A 21,594-nucleotide genomic window follows, 5' to 3' on the forward strand; every position below is an offset into this window, starting at 1 on the left:
AAGTAAACCAAAGAATGCATCAAAAAATCTAATCCAAAATGTAATGCAAATTTTTTAGGCAGAAATGTATGTCACTTTTTATTGAAAAACATAAACTAGATTTACATAAGTTCAATTAAATATAAATTAAGTTACTAAAACTAACAATTGCATTTTTGAAAATTATTTTATTTAAGTTTATTTATGGTTTAAGGCAATCGGTTTCCTCAAATGGTTTGAGTTCAACTAACTCATTGAGTTTTACAGTGTATGGTAAACTCTTATCCTGAACAACACTGTTTCTTGAATGAAAATATAATATTTATTTGTTTATTTTATTTCATCCATGGAAGTGATCTGATTTGTCTTCTGTTGCTAGGGATTGATGGGAAAGTCTGGAGACACAGGGCCTGAAGGAGAGCCTGGTATTAAGGTTCCTAATACTTTTTAAACTTTTATCTGTTTTAAACATGATTTCATGCCTTGCAGTATAATACATATTTGAATCTTTTGCGTAGATTGATGATACAGCCTCTTTTACTAGAATTTATCTGACGTTTCTTCCAAAGAAATACATTTTAAATGTGAATTTTATTTTCATGACTTTTTAAAATTCAAAAGCAATACTGTGTGATTGTTCATGTTCACTGTCATGTTGCTAATAGTGTGGATATTAATAAGGGTATGTGTTTTTATATGTGCCTGTGTAGGGGATGCTTGGAGTTCCAGGGGTGACTGGACGTACGGGCACAAAGGTGATCAGCAGTAAAAATGATATTGTCAAATATTTAACTTAAAATTCAACTGTAGAACAGTTCCCTGACAACAAGACATTCAGATGACTGTAGTAACTTGTTACCACCAGGTAATTTTTAAACTTTGCTTGGTGTTATCATGTGATATCATTGATACCAAATATACAACATATTTGTTAGGCCCAGGAGAGCAGAAATCTATCTCAAACCATGTTTCAATATCTTGTCTAGTTTACGAGATGTGGTTGTTAACTGACCTCTGATTTGACCTTTGACTCTTGCAAGAGGATGGGCCACTGAGTTTATCCGCTAAGTTTGACCAAATTTGCTGTTTGTGTTTTGAAGATATCACCACAGACCATTAGACAAATAGACATGGCCATCCCATAACCTCTTTCCCTTTGGTCACAAGGCCAGAGTCCTTTCGTTGATTTTAAATATTTGGCAGTTATATATCAGTAATATTTCTCTATAGTAATTCTTTAATGTAAATAATTAATTTGCAAAAACAGACTAGTGCCATGTAGTGAACAATTTTTGAATGACTATAGTAAATCCAGAATATTTCTAAAATGTTTCATTTTAAATACTCTGTGCAATACGATGATATGTGTTGGTAAAATGTGGACATCCACTTTGCCGTCTCCAACCATTGGTGTCCTGAACACTGAAACACCTGCATATTGGATTATGCACAGAGAAATGTGTCACAGGACTTAAGGATCCTCCAAAGAATCCACCAAAAGAACACACACACACACACACACACACACACACACACACACACACACACACACACACACACACACACACACACACACACACACACACACACACACACACACACACACACAAATCTCACACTGTGTACTGTGTATTCTATATTTAAGGGACCCCAAGGATATATGGGAAGCAGAGGACAGGATGGCCCTCATGGAGCTCTGGTAAGAAGAAACAATCACGCATGTCAGTGGGCTGGACAAGACCTGTCTGGTGGCAGAGAAGCCATAACTTTAATGCTTTATTGTGTTATCCTCTGCAATTTTGTATTGCTTATTTTAAGTACATGTATGTTACTGCTAAATAAATCAACTCAAATCCAAAGACACACACCCCCAAAGTGCTGCTGCACATCGTGCCATCACAGAGACATGGCTATTCCACCAAGTCAAGGAAAGATTTGAGCGGAGACTGAGGAGTGGAGGACAGTATAAGTGGATGATCACATACTGGTCAGTCCCGGGAGGAGAGGACAGTGGATCCAGCAGGGACAATAAAATTGAGGAGATGCAGCTCCTGAACATCATTCTGCAAGTCAGTTAGTGTGCTGTCCACACTTTTCTTCCTGATTTTTTTCTCCTTTGTGGGACCACACTAAGCTTGTTTTATGAATTATTAATTATTTATTATTGTTACTTTATTATTTATTTTATTATTATTTACAGGACTGTGCCTTCCGTGGCTACAGTATGGGGTTATTTCTGCAGCCTCATTTCACATAATAGCAGCCCACAGTCATCCTGAGCACTTTCTTTGCAAACGTGTCATCATTTCAGCCACGTGAGTGGTGCTCGACATCTACAAGAGTGACACACGGCATTCTCGCACAAATGTGTGCACCTGCAAAGGACGCACAAGATCCACTTAACGTTCACAAGAATGCCATGTGGCATTAGAGGAGCACTCGCACTATTTATGTGGACTACTGATTTTTTTATTTTTTTTTGCCCTATTTTTGCTGCCGTATAACATTCAGCCAACATTCAGGCAACATTCAATAATGTGTCGTGTCAATCAGTGAGATTCCACCTGAAAAACTGGCACTAATTTGCATGATTTGTCACAAATTTGTTTTTCTAACTACTCCCCCCCAACAGTCGCAGCCCAGTGAGATATTTACCTAAAGGAGTTGAGAAGAATATCTTGGAATGGTTTTCATGAAGATAGATATAAAATAACTGCATTATTTATGGAATGTAACAATGAGAACAGCAAATCACAAATATGCAAAACAGAAGACTAGAGATCTGTGAACCATGGGCGTAGATCCTGGGGGGGATGGGGGGGATACATCCCCCCCTTCAACAGGGGTGAGGGGGATGGACAATGTAATCATCCCCCCCCCCTGCTGACCTCGAGTTGGAATCTTTTAACCAGTAACCTGGTATGTTTTTGTTTTTTTTTTCAAAATATATACCACCAATACATCTGAGAGCTTCTGAGAGACTGACTCAGTGTCACTCCCATCACTGGGCCATCAGAGAGTACCAACTCTCTGCTCCCATCGTCCCTTTGGCTCCTTCCCTAAAAATGGCACACCCCTATGTCCATCCCCTTTCCTGAGAATGGTACATCCCTATGTCCTAATTAATTAAGTCACAGTGGTCACTCAGGTCACTCACCCCTTGAAGAAGCTTGGTGTGGCAAACACTGGTAAGTTTACTACATCAATTTACTTTTACCTGCATGAAAACTGAAAAGTGCTTACTGTACAATTGCATCAAACAGTTGCAAATGCAAACTATGATGTAATATACATTTAATAGTTAACATTTAATAGTTATTGATTATAAGAAAAGTCTGAGATTGAATCTGAGGTCTACAGTATGAAAGTAAAGTAATATAATATATTATATATTTGTCACAGCACAACAGTTCCTTTGCAATTTCAAAAAAGTGTTGCAACTTATCTGGGGTAGACTGTTAATTTGTTAGTCCCTGGAGACCAGATATTATAGCAAGCTGAGATTTTGATATTATCAGTGTTTGTAAACACAGAATGCTGAGAAATGTGTTGCTGAAAACTACAGATTAACTGTGTTTGATCATTGCTAAATGTTAAGATTGAGAATATTCCATTTTGTACAGAACTACAGTAATAAAATTGCATTTGTATTACATATATTTATTGTTTAATATTCAGACAAAAGTGTAGAACTGCTTATAGCTCATATAAGAAGACATTTTCCTATTGCAGATGTCTTTTTTGAACCAAACAAAAACTGTTTTGACCACTGCATTGTTAAAAGCAAAAAAAGTTAATACTCAACAAAAATATAAACGCAACACTTTTGGTTTTGCTCCCATTTTGTATGAGATTAACTCAACGATCTAAAACTTTTTCCACATACACAATATCACCATTTCCCTCAAATACTGTGCACAAACCAGTCTAAATCTGTGATAGTGAGCACTTCTCCTTTGCTGAGATAATCCATCCCACCTCACAGGTGTGCCATACCAAGATGCTGATTAGACACCATGATTAGTGCACAGGTGTGCCTTAGACTGCCCACAATAAAAGGCCACTCTGAAAGGTGCAGTTTTGTTTTATTGGGGGGGATACCAGTCAGTATCTGGTGTGACCACCATTTGCCTCATGCAGTGCAACACATCTCCTTCGCATCATCCGTGAAGAGAACACCTCTCCAACGTGCCAAACGGCAGCAAATGTGAGCATTTGCCCACTCAAATCGGTTACGACGACGAACTGCAGTCGGGTCGAGACCCCGATGAGGATGACGAGCATGCAGATGAGCTTCCCTGAGACAGTTTCTGACAGTTTGTGCAGAAATTCTTTGGTTATGCAAACCGATTGTTTCAGCAGCTGTGCGAGTGGCTGGTCTCAGACGATCTTGGAGGTGAACATGCTGGATGTGGAGGTCCTGGGCTGGTGTGGTTACACGTGGTCTGCGGTTGTGAGGCTGGTTGGATGTACTGCCAAATTCTCTGAAACGCCTTTGGAGACGGCTTATGGTAGAGAAATGAACATTCAATACACGAGCAACAGTTCTGGTTGACATTCCTGCTGTCAGCATGCCAACTGCACGCTCCTTCAAAGCTTGCGACATCTGTGGCATTGTGCTGTGTGATAAAACTGCACCTTTCAGAGTGGCCTTTTATTTGGGCAGTCTAAGGCACACCTGTGCACTAATCATGGTGTCTAATCAGCATCTTGATATGGCACACCTGTGAGGTGGGATGGATTATCTCAACAAAGGAGAATTGCTCACTATCACAGATTTAGAGTGGTTTGTGAACAATATTTGAGAGAAATGGTGATATTATATTAGTGGAAAAAGTTTTAGGTCTTTGAGTTCATCTCATACAAAATGGGAGCAAAACCAAAAGTGTTGCGTTTATATTTTTGTTGAGTGTAATTCCTGAGGTAAATTATTAATTAAAGCTTTTCCTAATCACTTCAGAAGAAAATCATGTCAAGAAAAAGAAGTGATACTGGTGACATTGAAAAATATTTCAAGAAAATATGAAACACAACACCAGTGAATCCTGAACTGACCCAGGATGAGGAACCTCCAACACAAGAAGTGAATCCTGAACTGACCAAGGATGAGGAACCTCCATCACAAGAAGTGAATCCTGAACTGACCAAGGATGAGGAACCTCCAACACAAGAAGTGAATCCTGAACTGACCAAGGATGAGGAACCTCCATCACAAGAAGTGAATCCTGAACTGACCAAGGATGTGGAACCTGCAACACAAGTAGTGAATCCTGAACTGACCAAAGATGAGGAACCTCCATCACAAGAAGTGAATCCTGAACTGACCAAGGATGAGGAACCTCCAACACAAGAAGTGAATCCTGAACTGACCAAGGATGAGGAACCTCCATCACAAGTAGTGAATCCTGAACTGACCAAGGATGAGCAGCCTATGGCCATCAGTTCTACACAAGATGAGCTCTTGAGCGATACCCCTTCTGGTTCTCATCAACCTGAGGACAGCAAATTAAATGCTTCAAATTTTCCTGCCAGGCCAAACCAGCCAAACCCAGAACAAATTCCCTCAATGAAAACCAAAAGTCAGCAAGTGTTTTTCCAGTCAAAATGGTACATAAATATCCTTGGATCCATTATGACATGGCAAAGAAGAAGGTACTGTGCTTCACATGCATGAAGGCAAGTCAGATGGGTCTATTTTCAAGGAAGCCATATAAACCACTGGAGCCAACGTTCATATCAAAGGGCTTTGACAACTGGAAAAAGACAAGAGAAAAATTTGGCAACCATGAATCCTCAAGCCAACACAAATTGGCCACTACCCAGCTTGCATCTGCCAAAGGTCCCAGTGTGGATATCCTAATGGATCAAGGACACAAAAAGGGCCAGGAAGCTGCTCGAAAATGCCTTTTGAAAGTGTTTGGATGCCTCAGGTACTTAGCACGGCAGGGTTTGCCTGTCAGAGGACATTCACCAGAAGAAGGCAGTTTCATCCAACTGCTCAAGTTAATGGCTTATGATGACCCTGATCTAAGAATGTACATGAAGAGATCAGGGTCTTTGATGTATTGTTGCCTATAGACAGTTATACATACATAAGTGAAGCGTGGCACACTACATCATGGCTTGACCATTGTTTCAGTACAGCTGATGGTCATGCTGCCATTGAGAAAATGGATATTAAATATGGGGTAGCGCTAACAGATCACATACCTTTGGCCTTCACTATTAATGTTGCAGAATTGCCATCTATAATTACCAACATTGATAATGTTAGAGGTAATGTGTCTACTAAAATAGACTGGTCAACTCTTTCTGACGAGGACTTGGTAACATATCAAACACACACAGAACAATACCTGAATGATATTCATCTCCCCAAATAAGCCATTTTGTGTAAAGATGTTCACTGTCAAAATGAAGAACACAAGAATGACCTATGTGCCATGTATGATGCTGTAGTGGCTGCTCTGTATGAAGCTGGAAAACCGCTTGCTAAAAACAAGAGAATCAGGGAAAATAAAGTAAGACCTGGATGGCATGAACATGTGGCCCCATATCATGCTGAAGCCCGGGAAACATATAAGCTGTGGGTCCTGGCTGGGAGACCTAGGCAGGGCCCAGAGCTTGTGTTGTGTGGGCCGCTGAAGAGGAGGTACTGCTGGCCCACCACCACCAGATGGCGCCCTGCTGGGAGTGCGGGCTCCAAGCACGAGAGGGCGTCAAAGCCGCTGGGAGTGACAGCTGTCACTTATCAGCACCAGCTGTCACTCATCACCATCACTATAAAGGCCGGACTGCAACTCCACCTCCTCGCCGAGAAATCAGCTACCAATCGAGGTAACCTTCTCTGCGATTGATATTATAACTAAACATTGTTCTGTGTGCAGCCGTGTTCCTGCGGGCTCTGTCTGAAGCTGGATTGGCGGATAGTGGGAGTGCGACGGTCTTCGCCTCTTACTCCATCCAGGGAAGAGACTAACAGGAGCTGCATGGGTGAAATTGTTTCTGGAGGTGGAGGTTCTCCCTCCCGGAGGAACTAATCAAGGGACGATTACTGGGTGTGTCGTCACACACCCACCATTAACTGTTTCTGTTTCTGCCAGCAGTACCTGGTCTGACAGCTGGAGACAGTGGCCACCTGGGACTCGGGACTTGGCGGCTCCGGTGTTCTTCAGATCCGCTGGCTGTGGAAGCCGTGTGGGATCCGGCTCTTCTTTGGACAAACGTCTTCTATCCTCGAGCCTGCCCACACGTCACCTTGTATACAATTGACTGTACTCCTCTATTGTTTTTGTCTGTATTCCGTTGTGCAATTCACAACATTAAATTGTTATATTTTGGCTCATCCATTGTCCGTTCATTAACGCCCTCTGTTGTGGGTCTGTGTCACTACACCTTCCCAACAGCTTGAGAGTAAAAAGCTGGCTAATGCCAGATATAAGGACGCTGTTCGTTTTATCTCTAGAAATGAGCAAGCCATGAGGGCCGACTCTATGGCTAGTAAAATGATGGGTAACAGTATTACTGACTTTTGGAAAGAGGTGCGGTCCCTCAATAATTGTAAATCTTCCCTTCCTTGTACTGTTGAAGGAGTTTCTGGTGAAGATAATATTGCTGAACTATAGAGAAAACATTTTAGTTCTCTTTTTAACTGTTTACAATATGACCCGTATGTGGACCCATGATGAATCAATGACAATCCTGACACACGAGGTGTATGAGGCTATACAGAAATTACCAAATAGTAAAGCATGTGGCATGGACTTCATAAGTGCGGAACATCTGAAACACGGCAGTCAGAGGCTTTCCCTTCTTCTAGCACTCAGTTTTACTGGACTGTTGATACATGGCATATTGCCAGATCGTATGCTATCCATTCTGCTTGTACCGGTCATTAAGGACAAAACTGGAAAGGTTGGCTGTCTGGACAATTATCGACCTATTGCACTGGCCAGTATATTGTCAAAGGTGATGGAAAGAATTCTCCTTGACAGAGTGAATGTATATATCTCTTCCCTTGGCAATCAGTTTGGGTTCAAGCCAAAGCATGGCACAGATATGTGTATTTATGCTTTAAAAGAAATAGTAAACTTGTATAAATCTAAAAATTCAACTGTTTTAATGTGTTTTATAGATGCTTCCAAGGCATTTGATCGCGTGAATCACAAAAAGCTATTTATAGTAGAGAAGCTTGAATCTTCGACTGGACTGGGTTGCTTGACGCGCGGACTTTTCGCTTCAAATCGCAGAAGCTTCCTCAGCTAAAATTCTTGCTCTGGAAGTCTGACTTCTGTCTGACTCTTGTAAAGAAGAATAAAACAGAAGCCAACAAAAGCTGGAGTTTTAAACCTAACCAGACCCCTCCTACTGAGAGGCAGACTGCTATAGGCTAGTGACTAAACAGTAGCTCTAATTAGCAACTATTGTGCTGTAGTTAGCACACCTAATGGCAGGACAGCTGTCCCTCTAATGATGGGATGGATGCCTTTCTGATGGCTCCCTTGATGATGTGAATGACTCATTATCATGAACAAAAGACTGAAACTCCTTTGACCTGAGTACCCCATTGTAAACAGGGGATAAAGTGTGTCTCAGACCCCCTCCCCGGTTAAGGCTGGGTTTCAAACGTTTCACAAAGAATGCCTCCTTGACCCCTCTCTCAATCCATTTCTTCTCTCTGGCTAATATTTTAACTTCCTTGTCCTCAAACGTGTGGTTAGTGTCTTTAAGGTGGTGAACCGCAGACTGAGGTCCACTGGCGCCCTCTCTGCGGTGCTGGTATAGCCTTTTGTGTAAAGGTTGCTTCGTTTCACCTATGTAGTGTTCGTTACACTTTTCCTGACATCTGATAGAATACACTACATTGCTCTGTTTGTAACTAGGGATCATGTCTTTAGGGTGAACTAATTTCTGTCTCAAGGTGTTAACCAGTTTAAAGTAAACTGGGATTTTGTGCTGTCTGAAGATCCTCTGTAGTTTTTCCCCTCTGTAGCTTTCCGGACACGTTGTTGTTCTTTAGCCCTTCCCTCTGCAGTTGTGGGCACCTGTAGGGCTCTGTTTTGAAGCGTCCTGATCACCCCGAGCTTGTGTTCAAGGGGGTGGTTTGAGCCGAAGATCAGATATTGGCCAGTGTGAGTTGGTTTTCTGTAAACCCCTGTCTGGAGCTGCAGGCAGGCAGCTCCAGACACACTGACCAATATCTGCTCTTCGGCTCAAACCACCCCCTTGAACACAAGCTTGGGGTGATCAGGACGCTTCAAAACAGAGCCCTACAGGTGCCCACAACTGCAGAGGGAAGGGCTAAAGAACAACAACGTGTCCGGAAAGCCCTCACAGTATGTGGGTACCCACGATGGTCCCTGGACAAAGTGCAGAAGTCCCAGAGAACAAAGAGACCAGATAGACAGGAGACGGAGACAAGAAGAAGAGGAGTGTCTCTCCCTTATTTAGCAGGAGTAGGGGAAAAACTACAGAGGATCTTCAGACAGCACAAAATCCCAGTTTACTTTAAACCGGTTAACACCTTGAGACAGAAATTAGTTCACCCTAAAGACATGATCCCTAGTTACAAACAGAGCAATGTAGTGTATTCTATCAGATGTCAGGAAAACTGTAACGAACACTACATAGGTGAAACAAAGCAACCTTTACACAAAAGGCTATACCAGCACCACAGAGAGGGCGCCAGTGGATCTCAGTCTGCGGTTCACCTCCACCTTAAAGACACTAACCACATGTTTGAGGACAAGGAAGTTAAAATATTAGCCAGAGAGAAGAAATGGTTTGAGAGAGGGGTCAAGGAGGCATTCTTTGTGAAACGTTTGAAACCCAGCCTTAACCGGGGAGGGGGTCTGAGACACACTTTATCCCCTGTTTAGAATGGGGTACTCAGGTCAAAGGAGTTTCAGTCTTTTGTTCATGGTAATGAGTCATTCACATCATCAAGGTAGCCATCAGAAAGGCATCCATCCCATCATTAGAGGGACAGCTGTCCTGCCATTAGGTGTGCTAACTACAGCACAATAGTTGCTAATTAGAGCTATTGTTTAGTCACTAGCCTATAGCAGTCTGCCTCTCAGTAGGAGGGGTCGGGTTAGGTTTAAAACTCTAGCTTTTGTTGGCTTCTGTTTTATTCTTCTCCACAAGAGTCAGACAGAAGTCAGACTTCCAGAGCAAGAATTTTAGCTGAGGAAGCTTCTGCGATTTGAAGCGAAACGTCCTCGCGTCAAGCAACCCAGTCCAGTCGAAGATTCAAGCTTCTCTACTATGGAAACCACCTGGACAACTGAGAGCCTACACAGAAAAAAGCTATTTATTAAATTAAAGCAAGGAGGGGTGCCTGGATACATTGTGAGGGTACTTGCCTATTGGTATGCACACCAGAAAATGCGCATCAAGTGGGGGGGTAGTATAACTGACCCTTTTAGTGTGGCCAATGGAGTTAGGCAGGGTGGCATTTTGTCCCCTGTTTTATTTAATCTGTATATGGACGAGCTGTCTAGACGCTTGAATGACTGTAACACAGGTTGTATGATTGGTGGTGTACTAGTCAATCATCTTATGCATGCAGATGACCTTGTGACCTTTAGTCCAAGTAGTGCTGGGCTGCAACAGCTTCTTAATGTATGTTCTGACTATGGTTTGCAATTTGACATAAAGTATAATTCCAGCAAAAGCGCTGTTCTAATATGTAGAACTAAACAGGATAAAAGTCTCAAATTTTCTGTGTTCAAACTGTCTAATAATCCTCTTGATGTTTGCAAAAAGATAAAATATCTAGGGCACTGTATTACAGATGATATGAATGATGATGATGACATATACAGACAGTGTTGTAAGTTATATGCGCAGGCAAACACTATAGCCCGTAAATTTACATTTTGCTCCACTCAAGTTAAAGTGGTTTTGTTCAAGGCATACTGCACATCACTCTACACTGCACACCTCTGGTCTTCTTACAAAAAGTCCAGCATGCAGAGATTACAAGTAGCATACAATGATGCTTTAAGAATTTTACTTAAGGTTCCCAGAGGAGGGAGTGCGAGCCAGTTGTTTGTGTCTGTAGGAGTAAGCACACTTCATGCACTTTTAAGAAATTTAATGCACAAGTTTATACAACGCCTGGATGATTCTTCCAATAATATCATGGTGGCACTCTCAAATCCAACTGTGAGTAGCGCAAAGTATACATCCAGGCTGAGAGCGCACTGGATAAAATGTCTGTATATATTTTAATTATTTTATTTTGTTCTTTTTTATGTTGTTTCTGTTTGATTGTCCTGGTCTGTCTTGATGTGTTTTTTTTTTTTTGTTTGTTTGTTTGTACTATCAGTATATGTGGATTTGGACAAGTGTCTGGCGAATAAACAGAATTGAATTGAATTGAGATCAACAAATTTTCTGTCTCCCCAAGGGCAGAATGAGATTCTTGAAATGTTTTCAAATTCAATTCTGAGAAAGCTAGTACAGGAGGTGACTAACAACCATATGTTTGGAATAATGGTTGATGGAACCCAGGACATCTCTGGACAGGAGCAGGAGTCCATCTGCTTGCGATATGTAGATGACAACATGAATCCTCACGAAATTTTCTTTGGCCTGTACAATTTGACCAGCACCACAGGTGAAGCTGTTGCTAACATGGTCTTTGATGTTCTGACACGACTCAACCTGCCAACTGTCACACCTGAGAGCCCAAACATATGATGGCGCAGCCAATATGAGTGGAGCCTACAAAGGGTGTCAAAGCAAGGTAAAAGAGAGAGAGCCCTTGGCACTGTTCTTTCATTGTGGGGCACACATGACCAACCTTGTGATGCAACAGGCTGCCACATCATGTAACACCATTAGGAATGCCATTCAATGTGTTCATGATCTTGGTGTGATGATTAAATCATCAGGAAAATACAAGACACATTTTATTGAATTCGTTTCTGCTTCAACAACAGAAGATGAAGATGACACAGACCACAATGAAGCCACTGCAGGTGCAGGTCCTGTTAGATTAATTCGACCTCTCTGCCCAACCCATTGGCTATGCAGGGCCACTGCCATTGACAGAGCCCTAACTCAGTATGAGCCAATCACTGAATCTCTAAATGAAATGGGAAAAGGAAAGGGAGAGACTGCCTCAAAAGCCCAAGGCTTGTGCAGAAAGCTTGAAGAAGGCACCACGCTACTTGGACTGCTGATGGCACAGACACCATTTGCTATACTAGAACAATTAAACAGGTCTCTTCAAGCCCAGTCTGCTGATGTTTCAGGCATGATTGAAGCCACAAATGTTGTTAAATCACAGCTTCAAAATTTGAGATCAGAAGAGTCCTACAGCAAGCTGTATGATTTGGCTGAGGACAAGATCCAAAAGATGGATTTGGAGCCTATAAAAATGCCCAGGAAGAAACAAATTCCACAGAAGTTTGAAACTACTGTTGCAGCTACATATCAAACTGCCAAGGATTACTTCAGGCCTCAGTACTTTGAATTCCTTGACACCCTATTAGGTCAGCTGAACAACAGATTTGATGCCTCAAACCAAGATTTACAGAGGTACCTGGAATTGGAAGCCATGATTGTCAGTGGCACAGTGAATGAAGGCCTTGTACTGCAGTACCCTGAATGCAAACTGGACAAACTCAAGTACCAGCTACCCATGTTTAAAGGAACAACAAATGCAACAACAGTCCATGAAGCAAGAACGGCATATCAGGAAATGAATCCAGCATGCAGAGCTTTGTTTTCTGAAGTGGCTGTGTTACTCAAACTGCTGTTGGTATGCCCTGTGTCAAGCTGTGAGTGTGAGAGAAGTTTTTCCACACTCAGACACCTGAAAACCTGGCTGAGAGCTACTGTGTCACAGAAGAGCCTCAATCACATTGCAAAACAGAGCTTGACAACCTTGATCTGTACATGCTGGCAAAAGAGTTTGTTGAGCGGTCACCACAAAGGTGTTCAATATTTGGTGTTGTCCCAACTTCAACTTGAGTCTGACTCTTAGATTAAGTACTGTGTAGAACACTGCTGTCTGCCATACAAACAATTTCACATAAAACAGAGCTTGACAAGTAATGACAACCTTGATCTGAACATGTTGGTTGAGTTGATTGAGCAGTCATGTAAAAAGTGTTCAATATTTGGTGTTGTCCCAACTTCATCTTAAACTTGAGTCTGACTCTTAGATACAAGTACTATGTAGAACACATTGCTGTCGGCCATACAAACAAAATAGAGCTGAACATGTTGGCAAAAGAGTTTACAGTGTCATTCAATATTTGGTGTTATCCCAACTTCAACTTCAACTTGAGTCTGACTATTAGATATAAGTACTGTGTTAGTGTGTAGAACCTTAAGTATTAGAAGTTAAGAGCATTCCCATACTGTGACATAGATTTCATCTTGCATGAAAACCCTGGGCAGTATGACATTTCTTCTCATTTGTTGATACAAAGTTAAATTTTCTTGTTCTTTATAATATGTCATTTCTATTTACAGCTTTATAATTGCTGTATTATTGCTATTATGATATTTAATGTCATTTATAGTTAAATAAACAGGAGTGTTGTGCTGTTCAGTTGTTAATGTTGACCTGTTGTAATTCTTATTATAATTGAAAGAACAACCAGTAGTCTGCAAGTAATTGTTTTAGCTTTAAAATAGTTATTTAACCAGAACTATATTAGGCTAGCTCCTCATAAAATGGTGCTAATTAAGGGTTTTTTCTAAATGCCATGCATCCCCACTATTTTTATTAATAGCCACTAGGCTTGGCCAGAATCATCCCCCCCCCCTACCTTGGGAGAAAATCTACGCCCCTGCTGTGAACAAGCTCAAAAATGATACCCCTACCCCCCACTACCACAGTGCTTTCACATATGAATTATATATCAGTGGTAGTAAATCTTGATGATTCATAATGTGTATATATACACTCCCATGTTTTTGTTTGTTTGGGGTATAAGGTAAGACGTGAGATAAGACACTGACTGACAGGACTGAGGCAAATACATGGTAATAAAAAATAACATCTCCCTCTTAGGGACCCACTGGTATAACTGGACTGAATGGAGGCGTTGGACTGCCTGGACGTAAAGTGAGTTATTTTCTGTGAAACACTGAACATGTTTATCAGCTGACACTGTCACTCACAGAGTTGCAAGTATGTACAATATTTGATATTTGGATACACATTTTCCACAGGGATTGTCTGGTAAAACAGGAGCATCTGGCATCCAAGGACCAGTAGGGAAAAGTGTAAGTGTCAGGCACTTTCCTTTCATGAAGGAATTTCTTAAAACTTTTATCTACGTAATTAAAGGATGCCTGGATATATTTACTGTATATTGAGAAGCTACAACCCCTGGCAAAAATTATGGAATCACCGGCCTCGGAGGATTTTCATTCAGTTGTTTAATTTTGTAGAAAAAAAGCAGATCACAGACATGACACAAAACTAAAGTCATTTCAAATGTCAACTTTCTGGCTTTAAGAAACACTATATGAAATCAGGAAAAAAAAATTGTGGCAGTCAGTAACGGTTACTTTTTTAGACCAAGCAGAGGGAAAAAAATATGAAATCACTCAATTCTGAGGAAAAAATTATGGAATCATGAAAAACAAAAGAACGCTCCAGCACATCACTAGTATTTTGTTGCACCACCTCTGGCTTTTATAACAGCTTGCAGTCTCTGAGGCATGGACTTAATGAGTGACAAACAGTACTCTTCATCAATCTGGCTCTAACTTTCTCTGATTGCTGTTGCCAGATCAGCTTTGCAGGTTGGAGCCTTGTCATGGACCATTTCCTTCAACTTCCACCAAAGATTTTCAATTGGATTAAGATCCGGACTATTTGCAGGCCATGACATTGACCCTATGTGTCTTTTTGCAAGGAGTGTTTTCACAGTTTTTGCTCTATGGCAAGATGCATTATCATCTTGAAAAATTATTTCATCATCCCCAAACATCCTTTCAATTGATGGGATAAGAAAAGTGTCCAAAATATCAACGTAAACTTGTGCATTTATTGATGATGTAATGACAGCCATCTCCCCAGTGCCTTTACCTGACATCAATGACTGTGGAAATTTATGTTCTCTTCAGGCAGTCATCTTTATAAATCTCATTGGAACGGCACCAAACAAACGTTCCAGCATCATCACCTTGCCCAATGCAGATTCGAGATTCATCACTGAATATGACTTTCATCCAGTCATCCACAGTCCACGATTGCTTTTCCTTAGCCCATTGTAACCTTGTTTTTTTCTGTTTAGGTGTTAATGATGGCTTTCGTTTAGCTTTTCTGTATGTAAATCCCATTTCCTTTAGGCGGTTTCTTACAGTTCAGTCACAGACGTTGACTCCAGTTTCCTCCCATTCGTTCCTCATTTGTTTTGTTGTGCATTTTCGATTTTTGAGACATATTGCTTTAAGTTTTCTGTCTTGACGCTTTGATGTCTTCCTTGGTCTACCAGTATCTTTGCCTTTAACAACCTTCCCATGTTGTTTGTATTTGGTCCAAAGTTTAGACACAGCTGACTGTGAACAACCAACATCTTTTGCAACATTGCGTGATTATTTACCCTCTTTTAAGAGTTTGATAATCCTCTCCTTTGTTTCAATTGACATCTCTCGTGTTGGAGCCATGATTCATCTCAGTCCACTTGGTGCAACAGCTGTCCAAGGTGCGATCACTCCTTTTTAGATGCAGACTAACGAGCAGATCTGATATGATGCAGGTGTTAGTTTTGGGGATAAAAATTTACAGGGTGATTCCATTATTTTTTCCTCAGAATTGAGTGATTCCATATTTTTTTCCCTCTGCTTGGTCTACAAAAGTAACCGTTACTGACTGCCACAATTATTTTTCCTGATTTCTTATAGTGTTTCTTAAAGCCAGAAAGTTGCCATTGAAATGACTTTAGTTTTGTGTCATGTCTGTGATCTGCTTTTTTTTCTACAAAATTAAACAACTGAATGAACATCCTCCGAGGCCGGTGATTCCATAATTATTGCCAGGGGTTGTATATGTGTTAATTAGCAATTGAACAGGTGTACCTAATAAAGTGGCCCGTGTGTGTGTGTGTGTGTGTGTGTGTGTGTGTGTGTGTGTGTGTGTGTGTGTGTGTGTGTGTGTGTGTGTGTGTGTGGTAGTAGTAGTAGTAGTAGTAGTAGTAGTCACTAAATTGCATAAGGAGCACATTAGCTCATCAAATTGTAAATTTGTGCAGGGAGAAGCCGGTGGTGCAGGAATGAAGGGGAGACCAGGAAAGTCTGGAGTGAGAGTAAGTTACAACTTCATCAACTGTTTGCAATTTTTCTGATCACGTGATAATTTGAAAACCAGCTTTGAATGTTGCCATGGTGATAGTGAAAAAAAAGGCAACTGCTTTCCTTCAGGGGAATAAAGGTAAAAAAGGCTTCAGAGCACCTTCAGGATTTGAAGGATTAAAGGTATTATTTGTGCATTTTGACAGTATTTTTACACATTCATCAGACATTATTGCTTTAAGCTGCCCATTACTTCCTATTTTGGCCACGTTTGCACATTTAGTTGGTTTCTTATTTGTAATGAAGGGTCCAAAAGGAGAGGAAGGATCAAGGGGGAAACCCGGCCTTCCAGTGAGTAAATTTGTCGAGTATCTGACTTGTTTGTAAGGTCTAAATGTTAAAGTTAAAATTCTCAGTATTTATTAATGTTTCACTAAACTGTGCTTTGCGGTTGTAGGGCGAGAGGGGTGCACTTGGACCACGGGGGTACAGAGGCGCAGCTGTAAGACTTCAGTTCTTCCTTCCTTCCCCTCATTCATTGCGTTCACTTCTGCTCACTGCTGAAATGACAAAGACAAGGCAGACTTGTTTTTCTGTTGGTTTTATTTTGTTGACTTAAATGCTGATAAACTCAAGAGGATACTGCCACTGACATACAACATCGTACACTGACATCGTACTTGGCTTTGCATTTTCCACTGGGTTTTTTTGTTTGTTTGTTTGTTTGTTTTAGTAAGTGCCTTACTAACATCACTCACAGTGTCAAATTAAACTTGAACTCAACACAACTACACATGAAAACTAAATGGTAATGGTAAATGGACTGCATTTATATAGCGCTTTTCCATCTGCATCAGACGCTCAAAGCGCTTTACACATCAGTGCCTCACATTCACCCCGATGTGAGGCTGCTGCCATGCAAAGCTCCCACTACACACCGGGAGCAACTAGGGGATCAAGGACCTTGCCTAAGGGTCCTTAGTGATATTCTGGTCAGGCTGGGATTTGAACTGAGGATCCTCTGGTCTCAAGCCCAACAGTTTTACCACTAGACCATCAACTCCCCTCTAGGCAAGCCATTTTTCCTATTTATGTGGTCTTTTCTCAGTACTTACTATTCAACCAATGACAACATTACTCTTCCATATGCAGATGATACTTTAATCTTCCAAATTTGGGTTTGGCCTTCAGCTGTTGTAAATAAGGCCTGTTAAGACCATGTGATGTTGGATGTTACATCTGCAGTATGAAACTGTTGATTTTGTTTTGTGTTGTTGGTAAACACGTTTTTCCTCCAGGGTATTCAGGGTAATATTGGACCATGGGGTGAGATTGGAGTTTGTGGCCCCCCAGGTGAACAGGGACCACCAGGTCCAGCTGGCTTTCATGGAGTTACAGGTTACCCAGTAAGTCTATCTATCTATCTATCTATCTATCTATCTATGTTTTATTTGTAGAAGTGGTAGTAGTACAAGCTTTATTTTTTTATACCCTCCACCAACTATAATTTGGAGGGTTATTAAAGATTCACCCTGTAAGTGTGATTCCACATAAAAGGGTTGTTGTCAGGAACCGTGACGACATGGCACAACAGGCAGGTGGACACAAATGCAGACTCATTGCTCAGAGGTGGAATTTAGAAAAAGGTTTAATCAAAAACAGGCTCAGGTCGATACACAGGGTGACAAGCAGGCAGGCGGAGGTACAGACAGTCGTGAGGCGGCAGCGTGGTCAGTAACGAGCAGAGTTCCAGCACGGGCAAACAGGTGTATCAGAGGAGGCAAAAACGGAGTCAAAAAACAAGCAGGGTTCAGGCACAGAGAAGCAGGTTAACTGGCTCAGGCAAAAGGCAAGGTCAAAACAGGCGAGGGTCATACACGGCGAGAACAACAAGATGCTTGGAACGAGGCAGTATGCGCAATGAACTAACAGTGAATGGGGGAAGACAAAGGGTTTAAAAGCAGAGGATAATCACAGCGTGATGAGATGCAGGTGCAGGAAAGAAGGCGTGGCTGAGTGAGACAAGAGTGGAGTGACAGGTGGGCGTGTCAGACAAAAGCAGCAAAAAGAGGAATGTGACAGTGACAGAACAAATGTTAAATAATTAGGAAATAAACTAGATCTGGAACTGATCTAAACTAGATGAGAACTCAACATGTGGCAGGAGTGTAGAAAAAAACTAATGTCCTCAAAACAGAGTGACTAAATAACCAGAAAATAAAAGACAAAGACTAAACTCAATAAGTGGCTGACGTGTGACAGATAATTCTCGAAACCTAACTTGATAACACAGAATGACTAAATAAGAAACGGAGACTAAACTAGAACCAAACTTAACGTGGACAAAGTGTAAGAAATGAACACTCAGGGCCGGACAGAATGACGGACGAAGACTTGGGGACAAACGCAGATTGTGGGCAGGTCCAGGGCTAAAACATGACAGTTGTGAATTTCACTGAAACTTCCCACAATGGTAGCACACCATATGAAGATGTCCAGTCACTTCTGGGAGCCTGCCATTGTGGCACACTTCACCGTATACACAACACCACAAAATCACCTTGGGTGGTGGATGGTACCAAGGCATACAACAGGTTCATCCTTATATCGTGAAAAGTAATCATTCATCTAGGGCTGCCACAACTAGTCGACCAGTCACGACTACGTCGACTATTGAAACCGTCGACAACTAATTTAGTAGTCAATGAGTCATTTGCTTTGAATCAGCGGATCGAAGCAGTGCTTCGAGGGAAGAAGTGCTTCGATCCGCTGCTTCATTGAATCTTTGCTTTGCTCTTCTTTAGAAGTATGTCAATCATGAGTCACTTTTGTGCGGATTAAAGTGACTAACTGGGACTCCTGTCTTATGAGAAAGAAACGAGAATCATCCTCTGTTCCGTTGCTCCAAACGTTGCGCCGCTGAGTCAAGTTAGAAAGAGTCTGAGAGAGTCTGCTCGGAATTAATAACTTCAGAGCGAATTGCCGTTTAAATCAAATGACACCTCTTTCCAAACGTTATAATACAAACAATAAACTGCAATTGATCAAAATGCTTTTTTTTTTCCCTCCCAAAATGAGATGTCTGGGCTGATGTGCAGCAGCCCAAGACTGTATAGCTGCAGACCTGCAGACTCCAGCAGCCAGCTGAGCTCACCTGAGATATATGGAGAGACTGATTTTTTTTTCTATCTGTGTCCAGAGATCAAGGATACATGCAGTTTATTTATGTCCAGAGATCAAGGATCCAGTGACCAATTTCATATTTATTTACTTTAAGACTCAATAAAATGTTGTTGACATGGAAAACCTGTAAAGCCTACTTTTAGTACACAGAAAATTCACAAGTGGTATCGACAAGGGAATCGATAAGGAATCGGATTGATAAGCGGAATCGATAATGGTATCAATATTGATAAAATGCGATAAGCTGCAATTTATTCAATCAACAATCAATCAATCAACATTTATTTATAAAGCGCTTTACAGCACCGACTGGTGTCCAAAGTGCTTAACATTAAAAACACAAATTTACAAAAATAAAACACATATAAAATAAAATTTTAAAACAACACATAAAAAAGAACATCAAAATAACAGAACATGTCACCTCCCCACTAAGTGTTAAAAGCCAGTTTAAATAAATAAGTCTTTAACTTAGATTTAAAAAGTGCTAGGTCAGGAATAGTACGTAACTCAAGAGGTAGCTCGTTCCACAGTCTGGGGCCGGCTACCGCGAAAGCATGATCACCCCAGCGTTTATATCTTGACCTTGGAACATCTAAGTAAAGCTGGCCAGACGACCTTAATGTCCTACTGCTTTAAAAACAAACATTAAAATTTTAAAATCAATTCTAAAACGAACTGGAAGCCAGTGGAGTGAGTACAGGACGGGTGTAATATGCTCATGTCTAAAAGTGTTTGTTAAAAGACGAGCAGCAGCATTCTGCACCAATTGGAGACGTGCAAGAGACGACTGATTAATGCCCGAATAAAGTGCATTACAATAATCAAGTCTGGAGCTGATGAAAGCATGAATGGCTGTCTCAAGATCACGTCTACTGAGAAAGTGCTTTATTTTAGCCAAAAGACGAAGTTGGAAAAAACTAGCTTTGACAACAGAATTTATATGTTGATCGAACCTCAAACAGCTGTCAAATATCACTCCCAAATTCTTAACAGCTGGTTTTACATAGTTAGCCAAAGCACCAAAATTTGGTGTTACCACATTTGGTATGCCAGAGCGCATACCAAATGTATGCGCTCTGGCATACCATATTCGACTAATATTCGACGAATTGCAAAAATAGTCGTTTGTGGCAGCTCTACATTCATCTGATTTACTAGATTTAATCTATGCAAATGGCTAGTATGGTAGAGTAGGGATATAATTTTTGAGGTTTTGCTCACTGTTGCATTTATCTCTTCCCAACAGGGTAAAGATGGCCCTCAGGGTGAAGAGGGATCAGCTGGAGTGAAAGGAGATAAGGTAAAGCTTGGTTTCTACATGTACTGTATCTGCATTTTTTTCCCCTCAGTTTTAATGTATTTATAATATTGTAGAGTAGTTTTGCTTCATGATGACATTTTTTTATGGAGCTGCTACAGTGTGTACTGTGCTTCACCTCACTTCTTCTTTGTCTCTTCAGGGAACCAGAGGAATGTTGGGGCAGAAGGGAGTTGCTGGTGTCGATGGTGAGGAGGTAGATTGATTAGACTGTTGGTCATGGATGTGATAAAATAAAAATTCTTGTGTTTATTTAAATTAAATGCAAAAATAACTCATAGAATGTTATAGTCTTTCAAATACTGTGAAAGAACATATACTGCATATTTGTGCAGCTTGACCTTGTGTAAGTACAGTCCAACAAAACTGCACTTTAGGGTGAAGCAGGACTGAGGGGTCCACAGGGCTCAGCTGGACAAAAGGGCATGTCTGTGAGTAAATGCATAATCTTGTGTATGTTTATTGGACTCTGGAACATGCAAAATACAAGAAACAAAAGTTGAATTTCAGGGTAATAAAGGGAACACAGGAACTCCTGGACACAAAGGACCACATGGCGCTGAGGGTGACAGAGGCAACCAAGGCCCACAGGGTGCAATGGGACCACCTGGGACACAGGTGAGGAGATTGTTTTAATGTTTATTGAAATAATGTGAGAATGATTTTATATTTGGTGTGAAATTAGTGACTGTCTGCTGTGTTTTAAAGGGGCACAGAGGTGCTCCAGGAGACAGAGGGATACAAGGGTTTCCCGGGCCCAAGGTGAATCATTTCACCTTCAGTCTGACAGACACAACAATGAAGCCTGCATGTCATTGAAAGAATAACATGATACTTACTTTGAG

The 21,594-nt window shown here is 41.1% G+C and overlaps 1 protein-coding gene and 1 long non-coding RNA gene across 2 annotated transcripts; both read left to right on the forward strand.

Annotated features, from left to right (window-relative positions):
• The first annotated feature begins 367 nt into the window (after window positions 1–367).
• On the forward strand, window positions 368–14,062 carry LOC117518540. Its single transcript, XR_004563014.1, has 4 exons — window positions 368–412; window positions 690–734; window positions 1,625–1,678; window positions 14,015–14,062. It is a non-coding gene; the product is annotated as an uncharacterized LOC117518540 (long non-coding RNA).
• A 119-nt stretch (window positions 14,063–14,181) lies between these two features.
• Window positions 14,182–21,568, forward strand: LOC117518080 (collagen alpha-2(IX) chain-like). The gene is made up of 11 exons (XM_034179144.1): window positions 14,182–14,229; window positions 16,206–16,259; window positions 16,375–16,428; window positions 16,552–16,596; window positions 16,703–16,747; window positions 17,544–17,651; window positions 20,678–20,731; window positions 20,892–20,945; window positions 21,127–21,180; window positions 21,260–21,367; window positions 21,458–21,568. The coding sequence occupies exons 2-11, from the start codon at window positions 16,227–16,229 to the stop codon at window positions 21,566–21,568; spliced, it is 666 nt and encodes a 221-aa protein (XP_034035035.1). The 5' UTR covers window positions 14,182–14,229; window positions 16,206–16,226.
• The last annotated feature ends 26 nt before the right edge of the window (window positions 21,569–21,594 follow it).

Source organism: Thalassophryne amazonica, chromosome 10 (genome assembly GCF_902500255.1).
Source record: "Thalassophryne amazonica chromosome 10, fThaAma1.1, whole genome shotgun sequence".
Lineage (NCBI taxonomy): Eukaryota > Metazoa > Chordata > Actinopteri > Batrachoidiformes > Batrachoididae > Thalassophryne > Thalassophryne amazonica.

Bases quoted from the DNA above. Each gene is read 5' to 3' on its own strand.
- LOC117518080 (XM_034179144.1), top strand. From the start codon at position 16,227: ATGAAGGGGAGACCAGGAAAGTCTGGAGTGAGA. The intron at 16,429-16,551 runs GTATTATTTGTG...TTTGTAATGAAG, and splicing joins CAGGATTTGAAGGATTAAAG to GGTCCAAAAGGAGAGGAAGG. The intron at 20,946-21,126 runs GTAGATTGATTA...ACTGCACTTTAG, and splicing joins CTGGTGTCGATGGTGAGGAG to GGTGAAGCAGGACTGAGGGG.